The sequence below is a fragment of the Eriocheir sinensis genome, chromosome 13, assembly GCF_024679095.1.
Source record: "Eriocheir sinensis breed Jianghai 21 chromosome 13, ASM2467909v1, whole genome shotgun sequence".
Lineage (NCBI taxonomy): Eukaryota > Metazoa > Arthropoda > Malacostraca > Decapoda > Varunidae > Eriocheir > Eriocheir sinensis.
Window position 1 is genome coordinate 14,764,100 of NC_066521.1, and position 27,265 is coordinate 14,791,364.

The 27,265-nt window shown below is 40.2% G+C and overlaps 1 protein-coding gene across 12 annotated transcripts; it reads right to left on the reverse strand.

The window, feature by feature from the left end:
• Positions 1-3,494: 3,494 nt before the first annotated feature.
• On the reverse strand, positions 3,495-26,416 carry LOC126998054 (solute carrier family 35 member C2-like). 12 transcript variants are annotated; one of them, XM_050859375.1, is made up of 11 exons: positions 26,217-26,416; positions 25,910-26,024; positions 17,413-17,487; positions 13,456-13,625; positions 12,548-12,762; positions 12,236-12,308; positions 12,009-12,127; positions 10,261-10,394; positions 9,717-9,826; positions 7,760-7,888; positions 3,495-7,116 (listed from the first exon to the last, which is right to left on the reverse strand). In XM_050859375.1, exons 2-11 carry the CDS (start codon positions 25,932-25,934, stop codon positions 6,943-6,945), a joined length of 1,224 nt encoding a protein of 407 aa, XP_050715332.1. In that variant the 5' UTR covers positions 25,935-26,024; positions 26,217-26,416; the 3' UTR covers positions 3,495-6,942. The 12 variants fall into 12 exon arrangements, with proteins under 12 accessions (XP_050715332.1, XP_050715331.1, XP_050715328.1 ...); XM_050859374.1 differs by adding an exon at positions 20,520-20,575 and having other exon boundaries at positions 25,910-26,416; XM_050859371.1 differs by adding an exon at positions 22,213-22,351 and having other exon boundaries at positions 25,910-26,416.
• Between the last annotated feature and the right edge of the window lie 849 nt (positions 26,417-27,265).

A 27,265-nucleotide genomic window follows, 5' to 3' on the forward strand; every position in this document is an offset into this window, starting at 1 on the left:
TGTTGCTGTTAAGGTAGACAATAACCATTACCTCTTAACGACACTCCACCCCCTTCTCATTTTCTTACCCTTCACACCTGACGAGAGGCTTTTATGGCATAGATAATCCAGCCCTGCACATGCACACAAACAGACCGACAGTAACATGCACAGACAACGCGCAGTACATAGGCCTAATTTTCCACCAGTTTGTTACGAAAAAAAGAAACAATCTTTACCTAACGACTATCTTACCCTGCACAGCTGACGAGACATTCAACTTCGATAATTTCCAGCCCTGCACACACAAACAGTTCGACAATAACATACACAGACAACGCCCAGTACATTGGCTTAATCATCCACCTGTTAATGTTACGAAAAAGAGAAAAAAATAATTACCTAACGCCCTCCTCCCCTATTACCTTACCTTTATCTTGCTTTTCATGGCGAACTGTTTCTTTATTCTTAGGCTTCGTTATGGCTGTGAAAGTCCAAGTGATCAGCTGACTCCCTCTTCTATTTTCGGAGTTATTTCTGGCTATTTCGCGATACAGTCCAAACACTCAATACGACATCCCGCACACTCGGACATCAAACTTCAGCTGACTCTTTATATCTGCTAAGGCCGTGCTGTGATTGGTCCAAGACAGTGACTTCAAAATAGCGCCTTCTGATTGGACGAGTCATATTCTCACTGCCAGACTCGCCATTTCACGATTTTGCCGATAGACGCTATTTTTCATTATTAAGATTATGAGAGCTCTCTGTAATCGTTCAGTTCAGTAATTGTATAACCTGTGATATCGGTGTTAATTTATTGGTTTTCATTGTTACATTTTCATCTACTTTTAAAGACGATTATCGAAGCATTAGGTACGAGTTTGCAACCACAACGGCACCAGTCAGTAGCAAAACACGGTGCAAAGAAAACGACTCCTACCGCGGTGAGTTTAAATAAAGAAGCTTGTGGCTAAGAACGATGAATAGTACAATAAGATCTATCAGAATAAAAAGTTAACTCCGGAGTGCGACAAGTGTGAAATTAGGTAAATATGGAAACTACAGACCTCAACCCTCCCGCTTGTCATCTTATTTTCTTCCCTTTGAATCTCTTAGGACAAAGATATACACATAATGCTATGGAGGTAATAATACTCTCCAATATTACCTTCCTATATGCACCTGTTGGGAAGAGTAAACAATGTATGTGGAAGGTTGCAAAGCTCTCACCACACCCCTGTCACTATTTAACACCCATTTTCTTCCTATGTTTTTGGTATGATTATATATAGGCTATGTTTTGTATGTATCAGTGTCTATCCATCCATTCACACACACACACTCACACTCACCTTACTCTACCATTCATTCACCCCCTGCACTCTCATTCCTTACATTGTTGCATCAATAGTTTACTTTCCACGAGGTTGAGGTGTGTGTCTGTTAATTTTTTTTAAAGTTCTTGACTAATTAAGCAATGGCAGATTGGTATGCTAAAAAAAATGTTAAATAATAGCTTCCCGCTTCATAATCGTTCCCTTTGGCTAATTTTTAACATGTTTTGCACATATTTTTGCTCTCGAGCTGAATTTTCTTTTTAAGAGCAACATGTAATAACTGATACTGACTGACAATAATAAAAAAAAAAATTATGAGGCACCCGCACGGTTCACAATGTCACGATATGCATGTTATGAGCTAAAGGAATGAAGCTGTTGTCATAAGGAGCATAATAATTTTTGTCACTTGAGGGAATGGATCATAACTCTTTATCTTTTTTTCTTTCATCCATCATTTTCCAAAGAATCCAGGGCAGATCATGTTCCTTGGTAGTCTCCTTCACTTCTCTCTGTTCTTTCTACCACCATTTCCTTGGATTTCCTGTTGCATGTGTTTTAAAAGCATATGTTTCACAGCCCCAAGGAAGTAGTAAAATTGTATTATCAACAAATGAATTACATAGAAAATCAGACCACACAGACCCCATGGTCCAGACTAGGTGGTCTGTCCTTAAACCTAAGTGATTTTACATTAATCAGAATGAATGTTCCTGAATAAATTGTCATTGTTAGTATAATATCTGGGTATCGGCACTAGAATTAATGCTCATGTTTAGTTTTCTCTCCTCAGGTACTGTGGAATATAGGTTGTGATTTAACATCCAATGCAAGTGTTAAAGTGCGAAGAATTAGTGTGTCGTACTTGGAAATACGACAAAACCTCTGCCACCACCAGCGATTGTCTTCTCGCTCTGCTGCCGATACAACTATGGTAAGTACAACTACTAGCCTATATACATACCCTTTATATAGTAATCTTGTCCTACGTAGGCTACAACCGTTGAAAAAATTAACAAACGCCCATGGGTCAACTGAATAGAATTTGAATGAAATCTATAGACATGATCTTGTGTTGGTTAGTTGGGTACCAACGGGTAGACTACCCATTGGTACTCTCCTAACCAACACAACACCATGACTCTAGATTTTGCTCATATTCTATGGAATTGATCCATGGGTGTTTGATACCTTTTTTGTCGACTGTACCTACACTTTAGGTAGGTAGTAATTTATAGTCTACTTTGGTTAGCTGAATTATCTTTAATATTTCAGTGGTCATTTTTTGGCATGTTTTAAGGCGAGGCAAAATTTGGGGCGTATGCTATAGCTGTGTGTGGCCTTGTCGCCTATCTCCGTCACATTGTTCTAGGGGCGTGTGTTAGTTATCAAGATGGGATCATATGTGCACAGAACAATCAATATATGTAACTATAATTTTCTCTTTGTGAATTTTGTCATGGTTATTTATTTCATCTTTACAATTGCTGTGTTGAGCATAGCATTTGATTTTTTTTTTTTTTTGTATGTCAGTTTAACTAGTTTTATAGATTTATGTTACCAAATTTTCTCTCATTCTCTTTTCTTCTATGCACTTTTTATCATTCATCTTGGGCTTAAAATAGCACTGTACCGATACCAATATCTCACCAATACTGATACTGATGGTCACTATTGAAGCAATGCACTGGTACAACCTTTTCTTATAATATATAATTTTCTTCAGTTTTATATTAGTCTTCATATATTTATTTTTTGATTAGTCAAACTCCCTCAAGGGGGTGGCCACAGCTGCCCAACTGCCTTTTTTCTTCAGTCCATGTTTTTACTGACTCTTCAAGCTCCAGTTCTCTCCCCTAAAACATTTTTCCTGTCCATACACTCAGCCCTGTCATGCTTCAGTCCTCTCTTTCTCCCCCTCTCCCTCCATGTAAAACTTTTCAAAACTTATTCCATTTCACAGTGGGTTGTTCTCTTTCACCTGTGACAACCACTCATTCATATACTTCTTTTTTATTACTTCTTTACAAATCTCTTAGAGTTGTTGAATATTTTATGACTTGGGGAGTATACAACAAAGATTGATACTTTCCTGTGCCTGGCTAATCCTTCAGTTTCTTCTTACTTAAAACCTGTTTCTCTAAATAATCAAGAGGGATTAAAAATAAAACAAGCTTTGTATGGTGTTAAGACTAGTATTAGAGTTTCTTGTACACTTCGGTCCTTTTGTTTTGAAATTGAAGTTCAATATACAAAATATACAGAAAATGCACTCAATTTGACACCTTTCAAATAATAAGAAATGTGAATGAAGATCTATAGATCTATAGATATTGGAAATTATCATGATAAAAATATTATGCATACTGATGTACACTGAGGAATGTTACAGACTGAGATAGATATGGGTGGTACAGGTCAGGAATGTTCATTCATTAGCAGCAACACTAAGTAGAAAGCTGGGCAGTTGGGGAAGGGCAGAAACCAAAAACAATACATATGGTCCACTGGTAGTGTCTGCCTGCTGTTTGAGCCCCAGGCTTGGTCCCAATGGTGAATGGTGGAATGATGTGGATTTTAAGTGATACAAGTAAAGTCACTGCTAACTGTTTTTCAAGCTAAACAGCCAGTAAAAATTCCTTACTTTCTTGATTCTTTTGTCATGTTCTGACATACAGTATGCTTGTACAGTATTACATGGGATACAACAGAAAGTATTATTTTGTGCTTGCTTCTTGCAGAATGTATAGTAAACTGTATAAACAGGGAAAACCAAAGTTTATAAACTGTTTCTTGGTAATAAGATATTTTATGAATTGTGATCATACAATAGACCAGTGAAAATGGAAAATAATGGTGAATAAAAAGAACTAAAATATTCACATGTTCATCTCTTATAGATCTGTCAAAATCAAAGTTCCCTTCTTAGAAACAGAGCAAATGCAAAACAAATATGAAAATAACTAGCTGCTATGATAATAATAAAAAGCTGTCATAAAACTTCACACTATAGTAATAATCTCTGAGCACATATGGGAAGACAGTGTTTGGCTGAAGGCAGTGAGCCTGTCTGGGAGGAAGTCAAGTTGTATGAATCAATACGCATACCCTTGCCATGGCATTCATGAGTGACACACGGTTTGCTTTGTCATCTGACATAACTAAAGTAGCAGACACTCAACTCATTGATTACCTGGAATAATACTGCTCATACATGTATATTTTGCTTTTTAGTGTCAATATGCACTTTACATGCCACTTGGCATTTGAGGGTCATGATAGAAGGGAGAAGCGATGGAGTTACGTAAAGGGGAAGTTTTGCTGTTTTATCGGAAGTAACTTAGGTTTAACGGAAGAATCTTCACAGGTTTCAAATACAGAATCAGATATTCATAACTACAGTCCTCTTTGTATTTTCTTGTCATGGCACAGGTGGTAAAAATCCATAAAGGAAAGAGGATGAAAAAACACACAGTTGAAACTTAAAAATAATGTGTGACTAAGTGTTCTTGTTGGTTCCTTGATGCTATAAAGCCCTGGCGTTGGTATTGTTCCACACCTGATCAAGGCTAATAGCACACACACACTATCATTTTCATCATCACCATGATATCCTAATTCTTGTAGCCAGGATACATGTCTTTTGATGATAAACTGGCAAGACTGATGGAATACAGAAGTAATAGTATAAGGGCAACACTTGACCTTATTGCTACATTTAGGGCTTTCTCAGTGACCTTGTCTGAGTATTCACCATCACGGAAATGGGAGCTCATTGGTGACTTTATTATTTGGGGTCTTCTGATTCCCAATTTTGAACACAACCTGTAATGATCACTTGATTCCTTGCAGCAGGAAGGGTTGTCTCTAAATAAAAATCTGTCAAGGCGGGAATGGCTAGGAGCATGACAAATGCATGATGCAACTGGCCTTGACTTGATAGCATGGAGCAGGTACTTCTATGGCATTGCTCATTCCACTTACAACCCATCAGAAGACATCTGTTATTATCAATATTATCAAATAATCATATCATTGTCACCATAAAGAATATGGCTGTGTAGTGACAATTAGCTTGGGCTGACCACTATAGTCCATTCTTTTAGACTGGATCCCAAACTCCTAGACAGGTAGGTAAGGCTGCTGCTAATTGGCTGTTGGTGTGCAGGGTGTCTGATGTTCCTGTCGCCCAACACACACGTGTAGGTTCAGAAAATTTTGTTTTCTTCATTGGATTAAAGTGATTGTATAGCTCATTATGGTAAAAAAAATTAACTGATTATGGGGAGTATAATTCAGAAAAATAAGTTTTGTAAGAAGTGGTACTGTAGACCCTCCATTTGACATGAGATAGGTATCAAAGAAATTCACATTAAATAAAATTGGCACTAAAAGGAGGTGTTATTTCAATGAGACTTATCAATTTGAGACTGATGGAACTTTTTTTTGTTGTGAAGTAACCTCAAGGGATAGATTAAAGAGGTACAAAATAAGCCACTAGTGCTGTTCCTGCAAGCAGAAGACAGTAAATTAGCTTGTTCCTGTTTTTTTTAACTGACAGGCCTCACTGCTGCACAGTGTTTTTTATTATGCCCCAAATATAATTTGTGTTATACTGAGGGGAAATGTGTTATATGGAAAATGTGTCCTAAATTTAGGTCTTGCGCTATAAGGGAATTCTTAAGTAGAAATGTGCTAAATGAAGGGTCTACTGTATATCCAATAAATATTATTCCTTGGCTTATACCCACTGTAATTACTTTTGCCAATTTTGTGAAACAGATGAACTAAGTAAGAAATATGAATATTTTTTTAATCTTTGTGAGGGTGTTGGGTCACGGAGATGTCAGACACCCCCCAGCCTGCCAACAGCCAATCAGCAATGTCTTAACCAGCCAGGGCAGGAATCAATCCAACTTGAGTGAATGGACTATAGTACCCTTCAAGATAGCTTTCAGCTATAAGCACATTAGGGTCTGCATATAGGGAAAAATAATAGAAATACAATGGGACAAGGAGTACCAGCCTACTTTGTAACAGTGTATGCCACAAGAAAATTTGTTCAAAGTTTTGCCAAAACATGAAGAAAAGTGGTTATGAAAGTCTGTACTCTAACAATTATGCATATGCCATAAATTTGGCTCACTACTTTTAGGCATTGCCACAGTTTCTTTTAATACTTGTGGTATTGCTCTTATATGTGAAGGATTGGAAAGAAATGAAATGAAGCTACTCAGTCAAAATATGAAAGATGACTAGCAGTTACATTTTGAATTTTATTAGGAAATATTTCATCGTAATATAAAATATATGAAACATTATATAGAACCTCACCATTCCACTGTATCAAACATTTGCACCTCATTACTCCCAAAACCAAATATATACACAAAAAATCCTGAACACTAGCTGTATGGTGTTTTAAATGTACAATGTCACTTATAAATATCACAAAAATAGATATTGCAGTCACACACACACACACTCACAACAATGACGCTCACAAAGGGGAACTCGCACACGTACAAAATAACCGCTGAGGAAACCACGACAGACACAAACAATAAACAACAAGCATAGTAACAAGTTTATACACTAACCCACCTCCTTTCCTTCCCTCCCACTACCGGCTAAAGAGCTCGTGCTCCTCCCCGTCCGTGTCCGATAGCAGGGGAACCTTCTGGTGGGAGTCGGTGGGGGAGAGCGGGGCATGGGTGTGGTGCGAGGTCTTGGGGGGGTGGATGGCCTTCATCACCACGTGCAGAGTGATGCCGATGAGACACAGCATCAGACCCGCCTGTGTGTGGTGGGTTAGAATTAGATGCTGAGGAAGTTGTTAAGCTACATCTTAAAGGAGAAAATCATAAACTAATCAAATTGCATTAGAGGATATGTACGTGTTCTCTGTTCATTCAAGGGAAGTAAGTTTATGCAATGTGGCAGTCAACTACATTATTAGGAGTTGTTGGTTGCCCATTCATGTGTAGCTAATGACTAATAAAAGGTTCTTAGAATGCCTATTTTGAGACTATACATACATGTCTTGGGAGTGAGCTAATGATGGAATTAGGCACTTTTCCTAGGCACCTTAGCTATTCTATTGGTGCCTATTAATATCCATATTAATAAATTATGGAAAATTAAAAAGAAATTTTATTAGGGGATGTTTTACTTCCATCTGTCTCTTACTGAAAAAAAAAAAAAAAAAGAGCACAACACTGGAAATTAGGGAAGCCTATTAAAAATATTGCAACACTAACTGGTATGATTAAGGTGTGGTAGTAAGAAAACTTTAGAAAACAAAATAGAATATACATACGGAGTTCACTTCAGGCTGCCTTCAAATTTAAACTGTTGGATTGCCTTACTGTTACGCTTCTTAACTTTGACCATGCAGAAAGGAGTGTAGCAATGCTCTTACAATGGTGTCCACAACTTACTAAATTAATGTAGGACAGGTGTTCATTGTCGATATATACAGCCAAGGAGAGTGTCATGATCTCTTTGCCCACCCCAGCGATTGAGAAAGTGAGGGATGAGGTGAAGCAAACTACCAGGTACTCAGACACCTGTAACATGTTAATCACACGGTTAGACACTGAACCAAACACAGAGACATAGTGCTCAGCCTCTGGAATCAAGTATTAGTGAGTCATGGGGTTTCATTTGAGTTATTTGCATAAAACTACACATTTAAACATTTGAAAGCTGGGAGGTAACAAGAAGCAGGGTAAACAAGACAAAACTAGGAATAATGAAACTATGGTGCTCAGTTTCATTTTGGATTTTCTTATTTTGCAAAGAACACGACTGAAGCTCAGGTTTCATGGAAGAGGCGCTAAGCAATCACGAGCACGAAACCCCAAGGTCAGCTTTTGTCAGGTATGTTTGCTTACACTTCAAACTCTGCCCATTCCCATTAGTGGTGCTATATCATCCTTTCAGAGACAGTAACTGCAGAAGGATACTGCAGGTGTATTTGGTGACTAATTGGTGCCTGAAAAAGCTTGCCTAATGCAAATTAATAAAATAAAAGAAAAATCTTTAATTGGTGCCAGAGCTCTCAGAGAATCACCCTTTTTTGTTTATTTGGTGGTTTAAAGCCTCATTTTTTGGCCTCATCTTGCCTTATTGGGTGAATTTCCACATACTATTTTTTTTTATAGCATTCTGGCTTTTTTTCCTTGCAATCTGAGATTTATCTTTGTCATCACTGCCCCATTGCTTCTCCCAGCACTTGTAGAGGCATCTGACATTTTATCACACTTGGTAGACTTCAACGGACTAGACTGACAAGAGTGAGAGGTGGCGTGCATGCGACAGGACTCGATCACAACTGTTTGAAATTTTTTGTCAGCTGTTGCGTTATCAACATGATGACTAAATAGCTAAGAACTGGGATCATAATATATGATAGATTGATAAATTTATCCTGGGGAAATACACTGAGAACAGTTAAGAGATTAATATAAACATAACATCACATTTATAAAATAAAAAAGTAGCTTCGAGCAAGGCATTGTTACTACCAGTAACAGGGTTTATGTCCTCTCCTTTTCTTAGGTATTTTAGTTCTTTTCCCTCTTGTGTCCTGCAAGAGTGGTATTAGGCTTACAATCCTACACAGATGTCTGCTTTGTCTACCAGTGCTGCAAAGCCATGACTGTGTGACAAACTGTTGGGTGTAGTGTGCAATTCCCTCATGGTTTGATCATGGTCTGGACTTGCCAGGCAACATCCTCCTCATTTTGAGCTGGGAGCTATGTATCCTGTGGGTACAGCTGAGGCCTCACACACCACCAACTTCATCCTCCTTACTCAAGGGAGGGGACAGCAAATGCTCCGTTACAGTTGGATGATCTTTTGGCCTGAGTGAGGCCCAGGTTCGAGCATTTGTTTTGAGGTTGGAGCTACTTATTCACTGATCTATGGGTACAGCCCGGGCCTCACACACCACTGACCTCATCCTCTTTACTCAAGGAAGGGGACAGTAAATGACCTGTGTTAGTTGAAGGTGAGGCTCAGGTTTGAGCCTTTATTTTCTCTGTATTATAGAAAGTTCTTTGAAGTAATGGGAGGGGAGTGTGGGGGAGGGGAAGGAGAGGGTTAACAAGCGGAGCAAAAACTGTTGCAGAGCGCCATGACCTTTGTCTTGACCATGTTGGGGTGGGACAGGAAGTGTGTGTTTGTATGAGTGTGCATGTGTATATATGATTTCTTGAGATATGGAGGTCTGTGACCACTTACAATGTAGCTATTGGCAAGGATGGAATACGACTGATTAAGGGATCGAAAGCTGTAAAAATGGGATCTCAAGATATGTTAGTTCTTCACCATTACTTCCTGAAAAAAAATAAACAAAGTAAAAAAAAAAAAAAAATGTGTTCTTGAACACACCTCCATGAAGAAGGCCAGGACGGCGCCAAACATGACTCTGCTCCACATGTGCATGGCGTCCACTGAGTCTGTGAACCTGAAGCCGTACTCACTGGCTGCTATTGCAGTGCCTGCCAGGAGAAAGGAGACTTTTACACCACCAACACTCCATGGCTGACAAAGTATCAACGTTTTGAGGAGTAGTGCATACATTTAGTGTGACAATATTGCAGTGCCTGGCAGGAAAAACTGGGTAACTTTTACATCATCTGCATTACTTAGCTGGCAAAGAAGCAACATTTGTTACATGCTGTGTAACGAATGCATATAAAGAGATTTAATTTAATTTTTGTTGGCAAGGAGTTACAGTACAAAGAAATCAGGTAGTTGACAATAATCTGGTCAAGAAAGGTTATCTATCCAGAGCAAAGTATCATATCATATATATTAGCAGGTCAGAGTGCGGAGATAGACATACTGAAAGAAAATTGCTATCCACTTAACCTTTCACTAGTGCTGTGTCATTTCTGTTAGATACTACCAAAACAGTTAAGTGCCAACCCACCTTCCATGACCACAGCCAAAGGGAGCAGTGCTACTGTCATCCAGGGCTGAATGTGGTACACCATGTCGATGGGGTTGCTCAGGCCAAGCTCGGCCTTCTGCATCACCAGCTGGGAAAGTGTCCACCGCAGGCCACTGTAGAGGGAAGGATTTAATCATAGTATCTTGGTTGTTGTTGAAAATTATATGCAGCTGTTGGTATTATCCAAGTGCAAGGAAAGAGTCACTCTTGCACAGCTTTGAAAAGCCAAAATACACTGTACAAATGCCATTATGAATCAGAAGGGAAGGGTTATCTGAAATACCTCAGAGTGCAAAATTTCCAAACAAAAACTTACAATTAGAGAAACAAAGCTTATTAGTATTGGCCATCATACTCATAGAGGAACAGTGGCCATCCAGCACTAGTTCTATCATTATATTTATTTTGAATCCACTGCAGGACACCAAAATGATTTTAAGGACTACCACCACTAACAATGGTCCAGTCCTTCTAGAAGCTTCCTCCCCTTCCGGCTGTGCGTGTGGCTGGAAGGGGAGGAAGCTTCTAGAAGGACTGGACTACGTGACTCGGAGAGGGAGAGGGTGGAACAAGGGTGAGGTGGCTGACGCCAAGCCAAGAATTTGGCAGGGAAGCGGGCGTGTCTAGCCGTGCGGCGGGTCAGGGAGTATGTCTGGCGGAGAGTAGGGGTAACCCCAGGGAGGGGGAATGGGCCTCTGGCGTGAGAAAATTAACAGCCACTATGGGCCTCACTTAACACTTAACACTTAACTTTATAAAAATCTGGTACTACATAAGGAAGCATATATGATTTCTCCGAGTCAAGACATAAGGTAACTTTTTGTGATTTTGTTAGGTTAGGCTAAGTTTGGGGTATTTTCAAATATATGATGGCCAGCAAATTATGGTATAAATCAACAAAGAATAACCTCACTTTGTTGTATAGAAAGTCTCATTAGTAAGGAAGCATATATGAATTTTCTGAGTCTTGACCTATGGTAACTGTTTAGGATTTTGTTAAGTTAGGTTAAGCTTAGGGTATCTTCAAATTTTCTGAGTTAAGACCTACAGTAACTTTGTGGTTTCATTAGGTTAAGTTAAGGGTATTTTCAAACACATGATAGTCAGCACCTTATGGTATATATTAACAAAGAATGACCTCACTCTGTTGTATAGAAAGTCTCATTAGTAAGGAAGCTTATATGAATTTTCTGAGTCAAGACTTATAGTAACTGTTTGGGGTTTTGTTAGGTTTGGTTAGGTTAACCAGAGGGTGGCCTGTGCCTCAATTGGTGTCACTTAAACAATCCTGCCTGCTCCACCACTGGGCTAAGGGACAAGGAGGCAACAAAAACCTCAGCCTTAAAAAAAAAAGAAGCCTAAAGGCACCAGGCAAACTTATAAATTTTGCTCAATTCTCAATTTTTTTTTTCTCAATTCTCAGTTCCTGAAAATTCCCATGGAAAGTTTCCCAGTTCAAAATTCCCTGGAATTTTACAACCCTAGGTGCATGTATAATGGAATATTGACTGTCCCAAATTTTGTTTGAAAAATCTGAAATCCAGGAAATAAGTGTCTGTGAAAAATGAAGTACTATTGTATAATGTCTGCCATCATAAAAGTCACAGCTCATGCAATGACTGATGGCTATAGCAACCCTTACAAGTGTGTGTGTGTGTGTGTGTGTGTGTGTGTGTGTGTGTGTGTGTGTGTGTGTATCAGCACCAGGAAGGCGGCAAAAGGTTTACCTTAACAAAGAGGCTGTGATGACTAGGATAAAACCAAACAGGTTGAATTGTGTGTACTTGTAGGTGAAGAGAAAGAGTCCTCCTGCGATTAGCACCACCAGCACCACCACTGAGCAACTCTGAAAGGTTCACTGTTATTAGGTGCTGAGCCACACCAACAAATCATAAATGGAGATAATAGTTTTTCAAGTACTACAGTATATGCAGTGTAATGTATTATCACTTACCATTTCTTCTAGTTTGAAGATTATCGCAAACACCAAAATAAATAATAGTGCAGTGGATTTAGACATTGTGTACCTGAAAAGAGATATGAACTATAGTCACATAGACAGATACAGGCAAATTTATTTATGATGGATGGAAAACAATGATCATTCAATCACTGGAAAAGAAAGTGGGCCATCCTTTATAAACTTTGTGTGTGCTGAGAACACATAAAAAGAGATTGTAGAGCATGATCATGATGAAAAGACTAATCTTCATCAGTATAAATGCTGCTAAAAACAGAGCAATCAGCACAACATGTGATAACTCACAATGCCACTGTTATAAACTCCAAAGACCACTGAGAGAGGCCAATGTCAAGGCCTGCAGCAGCCCCTGGAGGCAACACCTTCCTCCAGTATACATCCCAGGCGAGCATGACCCTCGGCACGCCCGTCACCAGGGTGTAGATCGCCCGGCACAGCCCCGCCAACAAAAACTTCATAAATAGGTGCACGATGACTACTGTGAGTGGAAACTTGAAGTCCTGGAAGAGAGGGACACGGATGGAATTAGAATGTCCATCTATCTTACAGCATTTATGAGATATGGAAGTTATTAACACAGCCATATTTTATAGAAAAAGAAAAGTATTACGTGATGTTTTTGGTAGTGAAGGCTATGATGACACAATTACATATCATTGTTTTATGCCTTAAGAGACTGGCAGAGGGCAAAACAATAAAAAACTAAAAGGCCTGCAACATGGTGCTCCCAAAAAAAGAATACAGAAGATCTGAAAAGCCACTAAAAGCTGACAGCTTTCAGTTATTATTGAGTGGTTGGAGACATCCCACAAGCTGGCCTGATGACCACCTATCAACTGGACTCTAGTGAGACTCTCTCAAGTGAATCAAGTGGAGCTCTAGGGGGAAGCATCAGCTAAGTAAGAATGGCACCACTAAAAAATACTTGCCCATGTCACTAATAGGCAGGGGACAACCAACTGGCCTCATCAAGAAAGCCTTTCGGTGATTTGGCCATGTGTAAAAAAATAACAAAAAAATTGTAAGATAAGAAGAGCTGATGAGACAAAATACCTTTGACTACTTTGTTTAATAGTGCTGTGTTTAGGAGGTTGTTGTAAAATGGCTATAATTGTGATGGCAATTACCATTATAGTTATATATACAATAGGAGAAGAAAAAAAAAAACTAAATGCACACATAGAGGTTCTCACCTTAAATAACCTCTTTTGATAAAAAGTGAGACCAATGGAACATGCGTAGTAGGTAATGATGAGGGTGAAGGTTCGGATGCAGTGAACAATGATCTGGCCCAGCCGTCGGCCACCCCGCCTCCGGGAGCGGTGGTTCTCTGCTCCCTCCAGTCCTGTCATGCCGACAAGACCTGCCAAACATGATAACAGCATTACAATCATGTCACCACAGCCTATTTCTGTCAATATTTTCTTGAATGACTTTTTTACTGCCAAGTTTAAGAGGGTCAACTTTTTTACACACGGTGCCTCTATAGGGGGTTACTATTGCTACTACTTTTAAGGGGGCTGTTGAAAAATGAATGTAACTTGTAGTTTTGGTTGGGTTAGGTTGCTGATTTAGTTGTGATAGATTACTGACTTGGCAGTGTTGGGTAATTAACCCTTTCAATACGTGACGCAGACGTCGGCGTCACAGTATGGAAAGGGTTAAGAGGAAATGGAAGAGGATTAATCCTCTTCCAAACCTCTTAATCTTCTTCCATTTCCTCTTCTAAACCTCTTAAGAGGAAATGGAAGAGGATTAAGAGGTTTAGAAGAGGATTAATCCTCTTCCAAACCTCTTAATCTTCTTCCATTTCCTCTTCTAAACCTCTTAAGAGGAAATGGAAGAGGATTAAGAGGTTTAGAAGAGGATTAATCCTCTTCCATTTCCTCTTAACCCTTTCCATACTGAGGTGCTGATGTCTGCATCACCATATTGAAAGGGTTAATTTAGCAGCAATAGGTTATTATCCCTAGGTAGTTTATGTCATATGTTAGGCAAACTGGTTTGGTTAGTTTGGATATTGCTCAAAACACAAATATATACTAATAATAATATATATGGGCTTAATTAGTCAAAAACTATCCATAAACCAACAGAACACCATCTTAATGGATAGTTACGTAATCCTGTTAAGATAGTAATGATAATAGTTTGATTAACTTTAGGGCTCACAGTTAATGCTGGGATAAATTTGCTCAAGGGGTTTTGTAGCTGTTTTCCAGTGTTGTGTTCCTGGCTATCCCCCTGTTCCTAGCTACCCTCCCGTGAGCGGCGCATGCTCAAAAGCAAATGTAAACAACCAAAGACTTGTTGATAAACAGAGCTGTTCTCAGGCATCCCCCAACTTTGTTTGCTACCCCCCCCCACCCACCCTATTTCATGAACCAGACTCCTGATAATGCCCCCTAGCCCCCTCAAAAAATCTGCCAAAATTACGGGCCTGCATATGCACATAAAGACAGTTTATTTTGAAAATAGCAAGATGCCGTTTCCCGTAAACTTACCCCTGAATCAAGGTTAAGATTCGTTTTAGTACCGTTCCAGTATTTCATTACCTACCTTATGAAACATCACTAGCTCTTCATATATCTTTTCTACAAACGTTCAACAATCATGGAAATGCTTTCAAAACCCAATTCAAGGACTATTTATTGTTGAAAATAGGGGATAATATTCACGAAAGCGCAGCCTCCTCTGGCGGCGGCCGCGGAGGCGGTGCAGCCGGTGTTGTGAGAAATACCTCCTCACAGAAATAAGTTGCATATACATGCGGGGGGGTCCAGGGGGGGCACGCCCCTGGTTAGAAGGGGGGTCAAGGGGGGTGAAGCCCCCATGTTACCAGGTCGTAAAGTTCGGTTGGAGTAGTTTAAATATGCTCCCCCACCTAAACCCTCTGTGAGCTATTTTGCGGCTGCGGCGGCGACACCATCGCCGTGGCCACCGCCAGAGGAGGCTGCGCTTTCGTGAATATTATCCCCTATTTTCAACAAAAAATAGTCCTTGAATTGGATTTTGAAAGCGTTTCCATGATTGTTGAACATTTGCAGAAAAGATATATGAAGAGCTAGTGATGTTTCATATAAGGTAGATAATGAAATACTGGCATGGTACTAAAACAAATCTTAACCCTGAATCACTGCATGAAGGCTATTTATTGGCCCTTCACTTCACTTATTACTAAACAGAGCGCTGTACTGGATTCATGAATGTTTTTCCTATGAAAGAATAAAACAATATCCCCTCCCGTGCTTGAAAACATTGGGGGAACATAGCGATTCGCTTTGTGTTTGTAAACAAAGAGGGATAGCTAGGAATGGGGGAGGGCAGCCAGGAACACAATACCGGTGGTATCAACTATGTCCATGAGCAAAATCATCATAGTTTACAGAGAAGTGAGTAGTCAGCGTCTCTGAAATGGACCACTCCGGGCTGTCAAACAAATATCAAACGTGTCACCAGGCGGCCACCATGGCCGTGTGTCGGCGTATGTGTCAATGAATGTGGCCCAACACCCTGGCCAGGCGTGTGTCCGGGGCTACCACTTACTGAACATCAGCGTCTGGCGAGGGTATTTTCACTGTGGTGACGCTACATCGGCGGGCAGGGTTTAAAAGGCGAGTTTCCTGCTGCTGGCCTCCCTCCCTGACACGGGTTTGTTTACATCCGTCAGCCGCTCTCGCCCTGCTACTCACGGCTGGTTTTGTGCTACTTATTGGAACGAGCAACACGCGATTACCCTTTTCATTATGTCCCGTTTTGTACTGATCGACTTATAACACTGAAGAAAAAGATGAGGCAGTTGTAGATATATGTAGTGTGCCTGGCTAAATTTGGCTTGGTGCTTCATCTCGGGGCAAGCTACACGTGATTATCCTTTCGTTGATGTTCCGTTTGGTATTGATCTATATTGTACGCAGAACATTTGCTTATATTTGTTTTATACCTGTCTAAGTAAGGTTTGGTGTCCGAGAACTTGATAGGGTACTTTCTCCTTAGCGGATTAATGAAATGTAGCGGAGTCTGCTATATATCTTTCCCCTTCATTTGAGAATAGTCAGTGAATGATTTTAAAGTTTCGGCAGTGCATGCATGAATATCAATGCACTAAGTTGCCCTGGATATGTTCTGCAACTGCGAACGATAATGTGTGTTGCATTTCTCTTCGTTTTCCAATTTTTTTTTCCACTACGCATCACTCGGAAGCCCGCATGCCAGGCACTCCCGCACGCGTCTCCTTGCCACGAATTGTCCTTTATTCTCTCCATCATATTTTTACTTTTGTCACTGATGAAAGTATTTTTGTCGTCACTTTCATGATCACCACCACCACCATATGGTCATCATCATCATCATCATTATCATCGTCGTCGTCGTCATTACAATCAATACTACCACAAGACAAGTGATGTTAAGGAAATCGAACAAAGAAAGAGACTAATAAAGTAACTGGACTGAAGGAAACAAGACTATACGAAACTCAGTAACCAAACACAAAACAGCCAACGAATAAGCGGTACAAATCGACAAAGAAATCAAGGACAGCCACTTTATTTTTTTTTATTCCTCAGCCCTTAAGTAGGAGTGGTCCCAGGAGTTATACATATACGTAGCCTATACAAGCGACGCCACAGGTGTTTGGAGGCCGCCACACAATGATACGATAATTATAAACAACCAAACAATGGGATTCCCTATCGTCTTCCTCTCCTGTGCTATCTTACAATGTTCCCAATTGTACGAGAACTATTATATAGGATGACATGTGATTCCTAGGGTGTCAGTTGTGTTATTTCGGAAGTGTGTCTAAATTTGAGTGGTGTTGCTTTATGTTATTGTAGTGGGTGTTTTGTTATTGCGTTCTTCTCTTTATACTTCATCATCATTATCATCTTGTTTTTGTTCTTGTTCTTCTTGTTCCGTTTGCTCTTCTTCTTCTTCTTCTTCTTCATTCTTATAGTTCTGACGTTTGTAGGGTTACTCATTTGATAACCTTGATGGACTTGCCTTGTCTTATCTTACCTTACCTTACTATAACCATCATTATCTTACCTCTCTCTCTCTCTCTCTCTCTCTCTCTCTCTCTCTCTCTCTCTCTCTCTCTCTCTCTCTCTCTCTCTCTCTCTCTCTCTCTCTCTCTCTCTCTCACCAACCTGGGGTGTAGCGGAGGTAGGTGTATGGAGGTCGTAAGACTGAGAATCTTACTGATCTTTTCTGTTTGCTGCCACCTGAAATAATATGAAAAGGTGTATATAAATAGATGGATAGATAGGTAGATAGTTAAATGGATATATATATATATATATATATATATATATATATATATATATATATATATATATATATATATATATATATATATATATATATATATATATATATATATATATATATATATATATATATATATATATATATATATATATATATATATATATATATATATATATATATATATATATATATATATATATATATATATATATATATATATATATATATATATATATATATATATATATATATATATATATATATATATATATATATATATATATATATATATATATATATATATATATATAAAGACATCGGAACACTCGTTAATCCTTTACCAACACCTGAGCAATGACAGGTCACACACACACACACACACACACACACACACACACACACACACACACATTTTGTCAGGGTATTTTTTGTGCAATAAATATAACATTATTTGAACGGACAATTAAATAGCTTGCTTTAAGAGAGTAATTTATCACCAAGAAGTACCTTTCATTTTTGTTTTTACTAATTGTTTTACCTGCTAATATTTCACTGTGTGAGGGCGAACTTGGCAATAATCATCCCCTTATTATTTTTATTGTTGTTATTATTATTATTATTATTATTATTATTATTATTATTATTATTATTATTATTATTATTATTATTATTATTATTATTATTATTATTATTATTATTATTATTATTATTATTATTATTATTATTATTTTATTATTATTATTATTATTATTATTATTATTATTATTATTATTATTATTATTATTATTATTATTATTATTATTATTATTATTATTATTATTATTATTATTATTATTATTATTATTATTATTATTATTATTATTATTATTATTATTATTATTATTATTATTATTATTATTATTATTATTATTATTATTATTATTATTATTATTATTATTATTATTATTATTATTATCAGTATTAGTATTGGTATTGTTATTATTATAAGTATCGTTATTACTATAGTTGATATCGTTGTTATCATTATTACATATATATTATTGTTTGTATATCTTGCAGTAGTAGTAATAGTAGCTGCAGCAGTAATCGTTATCGTGGTCGTATCTGCGGTGCCAGTACTAGTGACGGGAGTAGTATAGTTGTAATGCAGCATCATTGTTTTTTGTTTATTTTGAAATTTAGTTTAGTTTCTGTCCGTGCGAGTGACAGTTACTGATATCGAGAAACACTTGCTCCAGGTGCTACCCCATCCGGCTTTCTTCCTTGTATATGTTTTATTTATAAGTCATCCCCCCCTTCCCCCCTCCCCCCCAAACACACCACCTGTGTCTTCCGCATCTCTGCAACATGTATCATCCACGATCTGTTCCATAACCTTCAACGAATCTATCCTGTTTACGCGGTGTTGACTATCTGCTCAGGTGTGGCGTGAACTTAAGACTTTCCTGCCACTCCCCCACTCACTCACCTCACTCACCCACTCCCTTCCGCTGTGACCACCACCACCATCACCTTCCAACACTTCACTCACACACCCTTCTTCCCTTTCAGTCCCTTCTACTCACACCCTTCCTCTTCTTCCCTTCCATCCCTTCCGCTCTTACCCTGCCAACAGGGATGGCCCGAAGGGAATGCAGTTGGGGGGGGGTAAGGTAAACTATGACCAACTCAGTCATTTTATGACCAACTCCAAACTGGCGAGCGAAGCGAGCCATTCAGCGGGGGGGTTTTTAAAACTCACCTTTTTTAGGGGCATTTTTAAGGCCTAAGTAGGGACATTTATGAGTCTCAGATGCTTTTCATTTGCATTTAAGAGTATAATAATTTTGGTCATGGGGGCGGCTGCTCTCCCAGGGTCATTAAGTCATTCTGCGTACCCTTGTCTAAAGTGTCATTTGTTGATATTGTTACTGTTGTGTTGCTGCCACTGCCAGTAATGGCTTATGGCTCAAGGGGTTTGTCGTTAGTGGAGCAGGTGAACTTGTGAAGTAACTTTGTAAGGCCAGTTTTGTCTGAACTTTGTCTTTGCTGGTAAGTGTTATGTTTGATCAACTAAGCAGGTACAAAGAAACTACACGTATGAACATGTGAACTTTATGGCAAGCTGCAAATATTTTCATTGTTACAGTATTTCTGGGAATACAAGTAAATAATTTAAGATGTACATGTACTCAACAAATGGCAGAGGACTGGTCTTGCCAGTCAGACCCCACCCCATGCAAGACTAAGACTTCATTTAAGAATTATAATGCTTGTAGAAACTGTACAAGCAAGGAAATAAATAAAAATAATGGCTCTCCGAATGGACCCTGATCTGATCCCTTCCCACTGTTCCCAGGGCTTCCCTCCTGGACCATCACTCTCTTAAATAAAAAGAAAAAAACCCTTAAACTTTTATTTGACCATCTGAGGTGACCTCAGATGGTCAAATAAAAGCAGTGGTGAGTGGTGAGCGTGTTGTGGTTACGTTCTCGGGGTGCCGAGTTCCAGCCCTACTACAGTCTACAGGCAAACCCTTATTCACTGCCGAGTGTCTTAAAGCTATCCACATGTCACCATCTACTCCACCTGGAGCACATAATGTGCATGGAAGGATTTGGAGGATCACCCAAACATAGCCAGCGCTAACCCCTGCAGGAGGCTGGTTCAAGAGTGATGATACTGAGCCAGTATACAGTTCCGAATAACGCAGTCGGGCCATCCATGCTCCCTGATCCCTCCCCGCCTGTGGCCATTCCTGCCAAAAAAAAAAAAAAAAAAAAAAAAAAACTCAAATTTTTGACCAACTCACTAGGACTTTTTGACCAACTCCGACCAAACATTGGGGGGGGGTGACCCACCCCCACCCCACCCCCGCTCGGGCCATCCCTGCCTGCCAACACGTGTCACCTCCGCCCTTTGTAAACTAAACTGCCCACGAATGTTTATATACACGAAGGCAAAACGGACATCCATGCAGTGTCGAAGGAGAGTGGAAGTGACTAACCTCTGTCGGCAGGTTGTGGCTCCATTACTCTGTCCTGTCAAGTTACCATCAAGCCACTGGTAGAGATAACACTGTTAGGGCACTGTCGATGTCATATAGGTTTAATTCAATTCATTTTACTGTCACGTCACGTCAGTCATGTCACTTATTTTACTTTCACCCCATGTCATTTTACTGTCGCTGTACTGTATTTTTACTGTCACGTCACTTAATTTATTTTACTGTCACTGTTCTATCATCATACTGTTACCTCAATTCATTCATTTTACTGCCACTGTATTGTAATTATACTGTCAATGTGCCTTCATTTTATTGTCACGCCACTAATATATCACTTTAAATTCATCTTCAGGTTACTATCACATTATTTATAAGACCCTGTTAAAGCTTCTCAAGACACGTCCAATAATTTCACTGTCACTGTTATCACTGGGGTCACTTTTACACTCATGCCAAGACAATGAAGGCACTGTTACGTTATCACGGGTCTGTTGGTAGGTCGCTGTCAAGGTTTGTATTAATTTCACTGTCAAGTTTGTCATTTCACTTCAAAATCATCATCGGGTCACTTTTACATTACTCTCATTCTACTTAATAGCGGTTTAAAGGTCACTTTTAAGGCATTCATTTAGATGTCATTGCTGGGCCAACAGTATCACAAGAAAGTCACTTATAGGTTAATACTTTATTCTCTTATTTTTTGTTACTGTTTTATACGCTCTTATACATCACTATCAAGCCACTGTTAGGCCACGGTCAGGCACCACTGTATAGGTCATGTCACTGGCTCGTCATTAAAATCACAACCAATTCAATGTTACATTATTTTCAGACCTTTGTTAAACTGATAGTTGGGTTTGTCACATCACCTTCGGATCACTGCTAACTCATCTTTGTCAGCTCACTTTTACCTGTCTTTCGAACCACCTTTACAGATTTCCTTTTCGTTCAAGTTCACCTTTAACGTCGAGTCACGGCCAGGTAAGCCAGGTAACTGTGCTCTCTTATCTAACGCCTGCCAGCGAAGAGCCTCCATACAGTTGTCACGTGGCTGGCGGAACACTTGGTATAGATCGTTATTGATCAGTGTGTGTGTGTGTGTGTGTGTGTGTGTGTGTGTGTGTGTGTGTGTGTGGCAACAGGTTCGCAGTTGTGATGGTTCATATTTGGGTTAACCTTCGACTTGAGCGTGTGTGTGTGTGTGTGTGTGTGTGTGTGTGTGTGTGTGTGTGTCTCAAGGCAAGTAACAGTCTCAAAAACAAAAACACAGAAAAAGACACTCAAGCAAACACAACCAATCCTCAAACACTCAAGCAAGTAAGGAAGCAAACAATAGCATCGTCTTAGGCGTTTAAACTTAGTAGCTATGGAAACGGGCCGGACACGCAGGCAAACAAAGGTAATGCAAGTCTAGGTATTCACGTGGCAGATGCACAGCAAGGACATGAAGTAAAAAAAAAATGATATCGGTTGAGAGAACAAAATGATGACTCAAGGTGTTAGTGAGGACATTTGTGTGTGTAATTGCGGTTAAATTTTCAAGTTTTTAAAGACCTCCCTCTCCCTCCCCTTCCTCCCCTCACCTACATTCAAGCTCAAACTACAACTCTCTTGATTACTTGATGAACAGGAACAGCTGACGCATGTATCAAGATATAATTTTGTACATTATATTATTATCTCATTACTTTACCTTTGGCCATGAACCTCACTGCTGCTCTTCGGAGAAACATGCGAGGGGTGGTGAGGCCGCTGCGGGTCCTGCCTCATACTTCACTCCTTAACACGTGTAAGCAGGCACAGTATAGTACAGGTAGTCACTCATTCACTCACTGCCAGAGAAGGTGTTTTAATTTCACACTCACGGAAGCACCAATTCAATGGAAACGGTTCACTGATAAACGAAACCCATTAACTTTTCCGATACTGGGCGTGAGAGAGAGAGAGAGAGAGAGAGAGAGAGAGAGAGAGAGAGAGAGAGAGAGAGAGAGAGAGAGAGAGAGAGAGAGAGAGAACTATTGCATTAAAAAGAAAATTCCTTCCGACCTTATCTCTTATCTTTGCACAAGTCGACACACTTTAGGAAAGGTTTGGCAAGCGAGGCAACACTTCCATACAGGCTGTGCAGGAGCAAGTCTGGTACTGGCGCCACCACCACTACCACCACCACCGCACCCAAACACACCACATGTCACTAAGAAAAAAAAAGAAGTAGGAAATAAGTGAACTGGTACACGCTGTCGTGTGTGTGTGTGTGTGTGTGTGTGTGTGTGTGTGTGTGTGTGTGTGTGTGTTTGTGTGTTGTTTGTTCAGTAACACCCCATCATCATTCTTAGTAGGTATGTTGTTCATCTCTACTGCCACTGCACACACACACACACACACACACACACACACACACACACACACACACACACACACACACACACACACACACACACACACACACACACACACACACACACACACACACACACACACACACACACACACACACACACACACACACACACACACACACACACACACACACACACACACACACACACACACACACACACACACACACACACACATTCACACACACACGCACAGGATATTCTGAGTCAGTTACTTTGGTTGTCGTATCAAGTTATTGTGCAACATTGTTCTCTCTCTCTCTCTCTCTCTCTCTCTCTCTCTCTCATGCCTACATTTGAGTGGCCTGAATCACTTTTTTCTTCCGCTTGTGACGTAATTAAGAATGTGGCACCATAATTAAGCAAACCTGTACATATGATTACTTTCTTCACTTGCGATCCCATTTCTTGAGTGAATGTAAATTGAGCATCATTATAAACTCATCGAAGAGTTACTCTTTTTGTGTCTTCCCTTTTGATGTATAGGTTATGGACGTAAGTGTTCGCTATGGGAAGGTGTTGAGTTCATTGAAATCGCAAAATAGAACATTCAGTCACTCAGTTCATGCGCCCAAGAGGGGGGGGGGGGGTGGAAGCGTCGCCTCGCCCACCATACAATACCGAACCCTGGGACCGTTCTGGACAAGTCTCCATGCACGCCCCCTTCCCACCCTAAATATCCCATGACAGGATCCATCGGCTTGCTTGAGCCACGGACTCTGTGGGCAGCCCTTTGGCCTCCTGTACTCGGGGTTGTCTTCCAGAAACAACCCGATGAGCAGGGTCGCCTTATGGATAGTGTGCCACATGTCCGTATAACCGGAGTTGGCATTCACGAACTATTACATAAGAACGTAAGGAGTCTGCAAGAGGCCGGTTGGCCTATACAAGGCAGCTCCTGTACACTCAACATCACCTTACCTCACCATCCATGGCTTTATCTAACCTATTCTTGAATGTATCTATGGTATTGGCACCCACAACACGGCTCCCAAGCCTGTTCCATTCGTCCACCACTCTATTGGTGAACCAATTCTTGCCTATGTCTTTGTTGAATCTGAATTTGTCTAACTTAAAACCATTGCCACGCGTCCTACCTGGCTCTTTCACTCTCAAAATTTTATTGACATCCCCTTTATAATAGGCCTCGGTTCAGTCTCTTGCAGGAATCGTCGGTTTGTTACAGTCATTCCAGGGATATCCCATGATCCTGCGTAGGCACTTATAACCAAAGGCATCAATCCGCCTCTTCAAGTCGCTATTCTATGCACGTCTCCCAGCCATAGAGGACGGGGAGCACAAGCGACTTGAAGACCCTGCTCGTGACTGAGCGAGTCTATAACACCGTGGGCCAAGTCGGTTCGCCGTACGGCTTCCTGACGAGACCCGCCGTTGTTCTGCACTACGCTACCAAGATATGTGAAATTTTCTAAGCTATCAATGTCCGCCATACTCATGAGCAGACTGCACTGTTTATACTTTCATGGTATTACAAAGAAGAATGCAAAGCTTGTAGTATGTTTTGGTAGAATTTATCGCGGCTGATTATGTGTGAGTGTTTTTTTTATTGATGCAGATGATTAGATATGATCATGGTGACCTTTTGAACTTCTGTGGCGGCATTTTCCCAGAAGCAGACAAACAAAGGGGAAGATAATACACGCATCACATTAATTCTCAAGCACGCCGGAAGCTGTGATGGTGATGGTGGTGATGAAGCATGAAGGACGTGACTCTCAACACCGCACCGCCCCGGCGCAACACCGTACATAACATAACACACACAACATAACATAGCACGGGGGAGAGAGGCGTGGTGTAGAGGTTAGCAACAAAGACTCGAATTTCAACGTTACTCTGTTCATCTTGCATTTCGTCATAACAGTAATAAGGAAACAGTGTAGCAGTTCAAGGAATACGTACCGACCGCCGTGTTGTTTCCATTTTTATCGGCTTTTACCGCGGGAAGAAACCTTATCACCCGTGCGAGAAGATAGACTCTAGGTCAAGGTTGGAGCATCTACATTCTTCAAAGCCCTCTCCGATTAACCACTTAAAAAAAACTGCTTTGAATCACTTCCTAAAACACTTCGGATCAATTCTGGAAGTATTCATAAAAAATAAAAAAAATGGCGGCCGTACCATAAATCAAACGCTTGACTGTCTAAGCTCTTCGGCCATTTTCTGCAACCATAAAACTCGAAGTTTTTTTTCCGGAAGGGAAGGGAAGGTGTTGGAAGGCGAAATCAACCCCTAGGAAGGGAAGGGGTCGGGGTCCACTTATTGTGCCCAACAGGAAGGGGAAGGTGGTGGAGAGATGTATGGTACGGCCGTCGCCGGTCTTCCTTCAAAGCATAGGCGTATTTTACCACACAGTCGGCATTTTTATTATTTGTTATCCATCATTCAGTCAGTACCATATAGCTGCCAGTGTTTTTTTTTTTAATCCATTTCCCTTGATTCAGATAGTTTTTATCGGAGTGTTCCCCGTAGTTGATAGGTTTGAGACATTCACCTTAGGATGTTCTCAAAATTATCTAGTGATACGTTATCCGGATGTATTTATATATGAGTGTCTAGTATCTACTCGGTGTTCTTTAAGTATTCGCTGTCTGAGTATCTGGGTGTCTAACCGAAGGCTTTTTAGAGGTGTTGAATAGAACGGCTCCAGGAGGGGAAAGTCAATGGCTTGCTTTTCCTCAGGTGTGGGCGCAGGTGCACACGTGAGCGATGGGAGCTGTGTATACGAAGAGCTTTCCGTGGGTGCAGCTGCGTCGGGACCGGGGTGGTTATTTTTTTCTGTGTGTATATGTGCTGTGATGATTTGCTAGTGTGTGTGTGTGTATGTGTGTGTGTGAATGCTGGGTCGGTATATTTTCTCTCTCTCTCTCTCTCTCTCTCTCTCTCTCTCTCTCTCTCTCTCTCTCTCTCTCTCTCTCTCTCTCTCTCTCTCTCTCTCAACGTGGTTACCGGTGACATGTTATCACTTACTCACGGTCTCGTCACTGATCTTCATTTTCGTTCTTTCCTTTCGTTCGTTTTGTGCTTCAGGAAAGTTCTTCTATTCTTCCCTCACCGTCACACGAGGATATTGTTTCACGTCATCCTTAGTCAAACACCAAAAATACAATCAGCACTGAACGAAAATAAACACGAAAGGAACGACACTAACAAACAGCTCACGGTATTATTTTTTTCTCGTTCATCATTACGCATTAACACACTTTCGAAGGGATATCTAGGTGTTTTTGGTAATAAATTCACTGTATTCATCGCCCATCGTTCACTCTCCTCTCACTTTTTTAACAATTCACGTGATTCACTGTTGCTATGTTCCTGTCGCACCTTGCTTGGCGCCATATGACCGTTGCAGCTGCGGCGCCATTAATACATAGCTCAATCAATCGATCAACCATTCAGTCTTTTCTTATGCAGCAAGGTAGGACAGTCCCGCCGCCTTCCCTTGAGCGGTGTGTGGGATTGAGTGCGATCCTTGAGGCTGTATGTGGCGGCGTGTGGAACTTGTTATGCTACGTTATCGCCGGAGTCTTATCTTTCTTTGTAGCGCGCACACACACACACACATACACACGAGAACTACTAGTCGTATTCTTATTTCTTTCTGGTCCTAAAAGAAACAAGAATATTACTTTCCGAATTTTGTTGCCTCTGTTTTATTTCGTGTTTTGGACTTGGTTAGGAATTATGTGATCTTACTCTTTAGTGAAACCAGAGTGGCGTGGCGTAGCGGCGGGGAGGAGGGAACCCGCCGGAGCTAACGCGTAAACGATCTCGCCAGTCTTGCTTCACTGTACTAGAATAATTTAACGTTAATGACCTTCGGAGCGCGTGAAGATTGATTGATTGATAGTTTATTGTTGCAAGCTAACAACAAAGGAGAAGGGAGGAGCATGCCATCCCAACCCCCGGGCAGTACAGAGTGTAAAATCGATAAAAGTTTCATCTTTGGACATAATATTATTTGTAATGTATCTGCATCCATTTTTTTTCTCTCATTAAGGAAGTATGTGGAAGTTTTATTTCACAAGTTTGCCTCTGTCGTTTAAACATTTCTTTATCGATATTTTTATAGAAGCGACTTTCATACGTAATCATTTTATTTTCATTAATCCCTTTCCTTTTCCCTTCCCTTTTTACTTACTTTACCTTACCTCTCCTTAGTTTACTTTACCTCACCTTACCTTACTTTACTTAACCATACCTTGCCTTACACTACCTTACCTTACCTCACCATAACATCCTTTATATCACCTTCCCTTCCCTTTCCCTCCGTTCCCTTCCCTTTCCTTCCTTCCCCTCCATTACTCTATCTTACCGTACCTTCCT